Genomic DNA, 9,319 nt, shown 5'->3' with positions numbered 1-9,319 from the left:
CGTGGGGTAAAATGGGGGGAAAAAAGTCAAAATGTGAGTTAAGCCTTTATAAATTCAGAAAGATCCACAAAAATACAGCTTCTGCTGGTGACAGGATCAGCTGCATCCCTTTGACAAGAACTGTGTTCCTTTGTTGAATTAACCAACAAGAGACTCGGGGAACCTGGAACAGGAAAAAGTCCTTCTAAGCCCAGATTGGTTTAGAGAAATTGAGGAGGTGTATCTTCACAAACAAACAAACATTGGAGCTCTATTTGAAGAAAACAGGTGGTATTGGTTGCAGCAGAGGAGAGAGTGTTTGAGAGAAAAATCCTGGAAGACTACAATATGCTTGCTTCTCAATTACCCCTTCCCAGACCTTTGCAGGAAACACAAAAGGAATATTTAACACATTCAACCGAATATTATAAGATGATCTGACACAGCCTTGATAAAAGAAACTGTAAGATGGTAAAAAGAAATTTGAAGAGAAAAAAAAGAAACTATAAGAAAGGAAGTTGAAAACAGAGAAACATAACTTACTGTCAGAAAAAGATGTACCAGAAAGTATATTGTCATGTAATATATGAAAATTATAACCAAAAATGTAATATTAAGTTTAAAATTTAATAAAGCAATCATGGCTGCAAAAAATAATAACAAAATTGAAATACAGGAATTCAGGGAAAGAGGTGACATACAGGTGGAGGTAAAATATGAGCTGACAAGTCACAAGAAGCACAAAGGAGAATGGATATTGTGAAAAATTTAGTAAAATAATTCAGAATAGAAATAAATTTAAATAAAGGCATTGAATTAAAACATTTAGTGAAAAATGATAGACATGGACTGGAATGAACATGGAATAAAGAAACAAAGTAGAGTAAAAATGACAGCTATAGAAGTTTGGCAAAGCAGATCAAATATAAACATCAAGTAATTTCTGAAGAAAAAAGTGATAAAAAGAGAGAGAAAATATTTAAAAATACAACTGAAGGAAATTTTTTCTGGTATAAGACTTAAATTCACATTTTGAAAGAGAATATCATGTGGCACGGAGAAGTAACTCAGATCAGTCAACACAGAGCTTTTTCCAAAAAAGTTACTAGACTTTAAACAAATTATCATTTTTGGGCAGTCAGGAAAAAGTTCAAGTCATAATAAAGTGAAAAAACATGTTAGCCTCAGATTACTCCACGGCAACATTCAATGGCAGAAGATAATGAAAAATCTCTTATTTAAGGAAATAAACTGTAACCTAAGGAATTTCCATCAAGCCAACCTGAGTTCCAAGTATAAAAGAGACAGATTAACAGCTGATCCCAGGAGCCTTTCTGAGAGAAAACAAAAAAGGAACTGGAAGACAAACTTTAGCCAATAAATAGATAATTAGGGCAATGTAAAATGAGTGGCAGTAAAAGAAGTTATTTGATTGTAGTACAAAGACATTTTTGAAAATATTAGGAGTAGATGGCAAGATAGACTATAAATAACATAAATGCTGATGATTTAGAAAAAAATACAATTAATATAAATGAGAGGAGGAAGGTGGAATTGAAGCTAGAAGTTAGAATAAAGCTGGAAGATGGCCAGTAGTAACTGGGACTCAAAAGATAATATCTAAGGGTCAAGTAAAGTAATAGAATAGGCATATTTTACACCACAAAGATAAATATTAAGAAAGTTAATTGTGTTGACTGAAATTGAGTGAGAGGAGAAACCACACAAACTTTAGCAGATACTTTATGGGAACTTAGAGAACTATTAAAATTTAAGAACTATTAAGAATTGGATCAAATAACACTAAAATAGAAGACTTTCATTTACTTCTTTCAATCCAAAAGAGATCAATATTGAAAATCTAAATAACATAATCAAAAAGGCATCTGATTGATATATCTTAAATTATGTGCCTTGATGATAAGGAATAAATACTTAGTTATCCTTAGTTTTTCAGGTCAGATTCAAGAAAACTGATGAGACAAACAAGAAATGTCAACAAATTCTCCAAAATGAAAACAACACAGAACATATTTTCTAATATCAGTATAATAATACTGGAAAATAACAAGAAACAAAATAACTCTTCTTCAAAGCATCGGTTGATACGGTTTGGTAACCAAACCTTATCTTGAATTGTAATCCCCATAATCCTTCATGGGAGGGACACAGTGGGAGGTAATTGAATCATGGAGGTGGTTTCCTTCATGTTGTTCTCATGATAGTGAGTTCTCAAGAGATCTGATGGTTTTATAAGGGTGTGGCATTTCCCCTGCTGGCACTCATTCTCTCTCCTGCTGCCCTGTGAAGAGGTGCCTTCTTCCATGATTGTAAGTTTCCTGAGGCCTCTCCAGACATGAGGAATTGTGAGTCAGTTAAACCTCTGATCTTTATAAATTACCCAGTCTCAGGTATTTCTTCATAGCTGCATGAGAATGGACTAATACACCAGTGATATGGTCTGGCTCTGTGCCCCCACCCAAAACTTATCTTGAATTGCAACTTGAATTATAATCTCCACGTGTTGGGGGTGGGACCTTGTGGAAGCTGACTAAATCATGGGGATGGTTTCCAAACGCTGTTCTCATGATAGTGAGTGAGTTCTCACAAGATCTGATGGTTTTATAAGGGCTTTCCTCCCTCTTTATGCTGCACTTCTCTCTCCTGCCTCCCTGTGAAGAAAGACATGTTTGCTTCCCCTTCCACCGTGATTGTAAGCTTCCTGAGCCCTCCCCAGCATGTGGAACTGTGAGTCAATTAAACTTCTTTCTTTATAAATTACCCATTCTCAGATATGTCCTTATAGCAACATGAGAGCAGACTAATACAACCAGCATATTAAAAATATAACAGATAGGGTTTATTCCCAAATTGCAACGATGCTTAATTCTCAGTGATTATAATATTATATTAATAAATCTAAGGGGAAATATTATTGGAACTAATTTAAAATCTGTTCATAAAAAATACTAAATAAAAGATGAACTGATGGATGATAATATAAATAAGTAAATGTACAACCATAATCATGAGACATATCTTTCAGCACAAAGCATAATGCTTTGAAGTGACACATTAAGAATTTGCACTAAATTCAGGACAAAGCAAATACTTGCTAGAGTCATTTTTACTTAATATTATACTAACACTAAGAAGAAAAAGGAATTATAAGTCTAAAAATTGAAAATGAGGACATTGATGAAATTTGTAAATGGGATAATCATATTCCTTGAACATTTAAGCAACTTAAGTCAGAGAATTTAGTAATATAGGAAGGTATCAAATTATAAATCAAAAATCAGGCTGGGCAACGTGGCTTACACCTGTAATCTCAGCACTTTGGCAAGCCAAAGCGGGTGGATCACATGAGGTCAGGAGTTCGAGATAAACCTGGCCAATACAGTGAAACCCTATCTCTTCTAAAAATACAAAAATTAGCCAGGCACAGTGGCATATGCCCATAATCCCAGCTACTCGGGAGGCTGAGGCAGGAGAATCACTTCAATCTCGGAGGTGAAGGTTGCAGTAAGCTGTGATCACGCCACTGCACTCCAGCCTGGGCAACAGTGTGAGATTTCATCTCAAAAATAAAAATAAAAATAATGCATATATACAGAAAATAAGCTAGAGGATAAAGTGAGGGAAAAATACATTTAAGACAGCAGTAAAATAAAGATAAAAATTTTTTCGAAAAACTTAAGTGTTTACATTTTATATAAGGGAAGTTTTAGAACACTGCTGAACGTCTCAAAAGAAGAACTGAACAAATTAAAAGACGTCCCTTCTTATTGAATAGAAAAAATCAACACTAGAAGGATGTCAATTTCCATCAAGTTTTTAATAACGTAAGGCAATATTAAAAAAATAACTAACATGCCTTTGTTTTTGCATTGTTGTGATGATGGTTTCTTATTTTGTTGTTTGTGTATTTTTGTTTGTGCAATGAAACTAGAAAGCTAATTTTGAAGTTCATAAATAAAACTAAACCAGCAAGGCGAGGCAGAAAAATCTCTTAAAAAGAAAAGCAATAAAGTAAAGATTCTCTTTGCTGACAGATATTAAAATATATTACAGATGCTCCTCAACTTACAATAGGGTTATGTCCTGATAAATCGATCAAAAGTCAAAGATATCATTAGTATAAAATGTGTTTAATACCTCAATAAGCCCATTGGAAAATAAATCATAAGTTGAACCATATTTAAGTCAGGAAACATCTGCATATAGCTTCTATATTTAAAGCATTTTGATATTGGTGCATGAAGAGACAGACCAATGATACATGTAGAACGTCAAGAAATAACTAGCCAGGTGTGGTTGTGCATGCCTGTAATCCCAGCTACTTGGAAGGCTGAGGCAGGAGAATCACTTGAAACTGGGTGGTGGAGTTTGCAGTGAACCAACATCATGCCACTGCACTCCAGCCTGGGCAACAGAGCGAGACTCCATCAAAAAGAAAGAAAGAAGAAAGTCAGAAAGCAAGAAAGCAGGAAGGAAGGAAGGAAGGGAGGGAGGGAGGAAGCAAGGAAGGCAGGCGAGAAAGCCAGATATATTAGGAAGTTTACTATCTTACATCTCAAATCTGTAGGGAAAAGATGAGATTGCAATAAAGGTTCTGGTATCATTGGCTGGCTGCCTGAAAAGAAGAATGCTGGATACATACTTCATACCTTTGTTGGGAAAAAGTGGCTAAATAGATTAAAGATTTAAAGGCGAATATTAAAATGTAACCATGAATGAATCAGGAGTAAAGATAGCAGAATCATTTTATTCCCTTGGACTAGGAAAGGTCTATGACTCTAATCTGGAAGCCATAAAAGTAGTGATAGATTAATGCACATACATAAAATTGTAGTCTTCTGCTGTGGGGAAAATCATAAGCAAAGTCAAAAAGAAAAAGAATTGCAACTCATATCCAGATAGTACTAATCTCTCAGACATAAAAGGAGTTCCTAGAATCAATGAGAAAAAGACAAAACAAAAATGCAATAAAAAAGAAAAATTGTCAAGAGTATGAATAAATAGTTCATTGAATGGAAATATTAATGGTCTTTAAAGATATGAAAAGATGATAAACATTCATTGTCTCATTTTTTGCATTTTTAACAGATTTATTGAGATATAATTCACATATCACACAACTCAGACATTTAAAGAATACAATTAAATGTTTTTAGCTTATTCACAGATATGTACCATCATCACCATAGTTGATTTCAGAACTATTCTCATCACCTTGAAAAGCAATCTTAAATGTTTTAGCTACTACTCCCTATTCCCCTCTACTCACCGACTCTCCTTCCCAGTCCTAAGCAACCTCTTATCTACTTCTGACTCTATAAATTTGGCCATTCTGAACTTTCCTACGAATGGAATCATATCATATGTGATGTGACCATATAATATTTTGTCTTTTATGACAGGTTTCTTTCATTTAGCATAGTGTTTTCAAGGTTCATTCATGTTTAAGCATGTGATCAATACTTCATTTTGTCGAATAATATTTCATTAGCTGCATATACCATAATTTGTTTATTCATTTGTCCATTCACAGACATTAGGTTGTTTCCACCTTTTGGCTATTGTATACAATGACACTGTAAACATTTGTGTTTATATGTTTTTATTTCTCTTATGTACTTATAAATAGAATATTAGATCATATGAGAACTCTGTTTATCATTTGAGAAATTACCATCCTGTTTTCCAAAGTGGCTGCACAATTTCACATTCCCATAAGCAGTATATGAGGATTCTAGTTTCTCCACATCTGTGCCAATGCTTGTTATTATCTAACTTTCTATTCCAGCCAGCCTAGTGGATATGAAGCGGTATCTCATTATAGTTTTGATTTGCATTTCCCTGAGTACTAAAGTTGTCAGGTATCTTTTCTTTTAATGTTTGTGAATTATTTCACCTTTATTTATCTCAATATACTGGTGATATAGATATTTCATATATAACAAGGTTAAGTGACATGTGCATGTAAAACGGAGGCAGAACCAAGGCTAAAGCAACAGCTAGCTCAGCCATCAACTCACTATCCCTGAGGGGTTAAGATGGAGGCATCACACGACGTTCATCAGCTCTCCCAGACAGATGCATTTGATTCATCTTTTCAAAGACCTGGATGGCTGCCATCCCTGCCCAGTAGCTGCAGGAGTGGCTGGTGAAGATTTCTACCAGTTGCTTCCCATTAGCCTTGTCTACCTCCTTCTAGGGGACCGTCTGTAGCTCCTTTCCCAGGGAGATTGCTCTGATCAGAGACTTGAACTTGCTCAACTCATCCTGGATGAGCTGCTCCAGAAGAGCCTGCAGGTTGAAGTCCACCTGTGCAGAAGATGCCATCTTGTCCTATGTGGGAGCTCTCCCAATGCCTGGCCCTATGCTCTGGTTCTCACACCTTTTCATAAACTAGTAAATACATATTTTTATATCTTTTTAGGAGAAATATCAATTCAGATTTTTGCTCATTATAAAATTGTGTTATTGTCTTCTTATTGCTGAGTTGTAAGAGTTCTTTATATAGTCTAGGTACAGGTCCTTCATTAGATATGCAATACGCAAATCTTTGCTCCCATTCTGTGAGTTGTCTTATCAGTTTAATGATGGTGTCCTTTAAGGTATAAATGTTTTTCATTTTGATTAAATCAAATTTATCTGTTTTTTTCTTGTTGTTTATTCTTTTGATGTCATGTCTAATAATCTTTTGCCAAGTCTCAGGTCATAAAGATGTACCCCTGTCATTTACTATATTACAGCTTTAACTCTTAAATTTGGGTATTTGATATATTTTGAGTTAATTTTTGTATGTGGCATGAAATAGAGGCCCAACTTTATTCTTCTGCATGTAGAAATCTACTTGCCTAAGCACCACTTGTTGAAAAGTCTATTCTTACCCCATTGTACGGTCTTGAAACCCTTGTTGAAAGCCAGTTGACCACAGATGTACAGGCTTATTTTTGGACTCTCAGTTCTGTTTTATTGAGCGATGTGTCTATCCTTATGCCAGTACCACACTATGTTAATTACCATTAAGATGCTAAGTCATGAAATAAGGAAATACTAAATAAATTACTAAGTCATGAAATAAGGAAAGGTGAATTGTCATTGTTTGCTCTTAGCTTTCAAGATCATCTTGGCTGTACTGGGTCTATGCGATACTACTTGAATTTTCTAACTAGTTTGCCCATTTCTACATAAAGTAAGCTGAGATTCTGACAGAGATTGTATTGAATCTGTAGATCAGTTAGGGGAGTAGTGCCATCTTAACAATGTAAATTAAGCCTTCCAATCTATAAACATGAGATGCTTTCCACTTATTTAGCTCTTTAATTTATCTCAATAATATCTTGTAATTTTCAGAGTATAAGTTTTACTTCTTTGTTAAAATTTATTTCTAGGTATTTTATTCTTTTTGATATGACTCTAAAAGGAATTGTTTTAATTTCAGTTTTGGATTGTTCATTATAAGTGTGTAGAACTAAAACTGATTTTTATATATGATCTTGTATCCTGAAACCTGGATGAACTCATTTAATATTTCTAACAGGTTTCGAGTGAATTTTTTAGGATTTCCTATATGCAAGATTATGTTATCTGCTAATACAGAGAGTTTCACTTCCATTCCAATACAGTTGCCTTTCTTGTCTTGTCTAGTTGCTAGGGCTAGCACCACTAATGTAATGTTGTATGGTCATGCTAAGAGCAGATAGCATTGAGATGGTCCTGATCTTAGGACAAAAGCATTCATTCTGCCATTAAATATAATTTTGGCTATGAGTTTTCATAGATGACTTTTATCAGATTGAGGGAGCTCCCTTCTATTTTCCAGTTGAGAGTATTTTTATCATGAAAGGAAGATGGGTTTTGTCCAATGCTTTTTCTGTGTTTATTGAGACAATCATGTAATTTTTGTTTTTATTCTATTGATATGATGAACTATATTAATTGATTTTCATATGTTCAAACCAACATTGCCGTCCTGGGAAAAATCCCACTTGGTCATTGCGTACAATTCTTTTTATAGGTCACTGTATTCAATTTGCTTGTATTTTTTGGAGTGCACGTTTCAGGCTGAGTATAAATTTGTATGAACCCTACAGAAGGCAGTCCTGAAAAATACAAACTACAAGAGCATTTGCTCTTTGACCTGGCTTTTCCACCTCTAGCATTTGTCTTACAGGTATGTCAGCATGCATAGCATTATTTCTAAGAACAAAATACTCACTTAATGTCCTCAATAGATTCTTGGAAACTGCAACTTTGAATGAAATGATGTATAACAAAAACAATTTTATCATAGGCTAACTCATACAAGCAGGAGTTAAATTCCTATGGCATGCTGGTCACAAAAACATCACCAAAGTTCTCAATAAAAACAAAAACACTTCTAATATTAAATATAGAAATAAATGTGAGCTCCACATACATTTTTAAAAGATTAATAAAAAAAGTAAGATAATTTTTTATCCACTTATTCCAATTCAGGATTGTGAGTGGCCTGAGGTTATGTGGCAGCTCAGGGTGCCAGGTGGAAACCAATCTTAGACAGGACGCCATCCTATCACAGGGTACACTCACGCAGACTGCGAGCATTTAGACACACCAATTAACCTAACGTCTTTGGGATGTGGGAGGAAAGCAGAGTACAGAGAAAATCCATGCAGACATGGGTAGAACATGCTAACATGCAAACTCCATACAGACAGTGGCCCCTGTTTGGAATATTTTCTTCCTCATCAATGTTATACAAAATGATGTTGAAAAAAAAATGTTATTTGAGGATCTGTTGTATTTAGCAAGATGCTAAATACAGGATGAAGAGTGGCTTACATAGTGATACATAAAAAGGTCCACAATATACTCAGTTTAGAAAAAGGCACATGCTGGCCGGGTGCAGTGGCTCACGCCTATAATCCCAGCACTTTGGGAGGCTGAGGCAGGCAGATCACCTGAGGTTGGGAATTCGAGATCAGCCTAACCAACATGGAGAAACCCCATCTCTACTAAAAATACAAAATTAGCCAGGCGTGGTGGTGCATGCCTGTAATCCCAGCTAATCGGGAGGCTGAGGCAGGAGTATCGTTTGAACTCGGGAGATGGAGGTTGCGGTGAGCCAAGATCACACCATTGCACTCCAGCCTGGGCAGCAAGAGCAAAACTCCATCTCAAGAAAAACAACAACAACAACAACAACAACAACAACAAAAAGGCACATGTAACTCCTGTGAGAGAAATGGGAGGTGGGATACAAATTATATTTGTTTGAATTTTCATAAGGAAACTCTGGAAAGATATTTTAAAAATCAGTAAAAGTAGAAATTAGTACAGAATATGG

At 35.1% G+C, this 9,319-nt stretch overlaps 1 protein-coding gene across 1 annotated transcript; it reads right to left on the bottom strand.

Annotated features, from left to right (window-relative positions):
- Positions 1 to 5,907: 5,907 nt before the first annotated feature.
- Positions 5,908 to 6,327, bottom strand: PYDC2 (pyrin domain containing 2). The gene is given in 1 exon segment (XM_063622328.1): positions 5,908 to 6,327. A coding segment is annotated over 1 exon segment (420 nt).
- Between the last annotated feature and the right edge of the window lie 2,992 nt (positions 6,328 to 9,319).

The sequence above is a fragment of the Symphalangus syndactylus genome, chromosome 17 (genome assembly GCF_028878055.3).
Source record: "Symphalangus syndactylus isolate Jambi chromosome 17, NHGRI_mSymSyn1-v2.1_pri, whole genome shotgun sequence".
Classification (NCBI taxonomy): Eukaryota; Metazoa; Chordata; class Mammalia; order Primates; family Hylobatidae; genus Symphalangus; species Symphalangus syndactylus.
The sequence above is the reverse complement of the archived record's forward strand: the minus strand, read 5'-3'. Positions and strand labels throughout refer to the sequence as shown.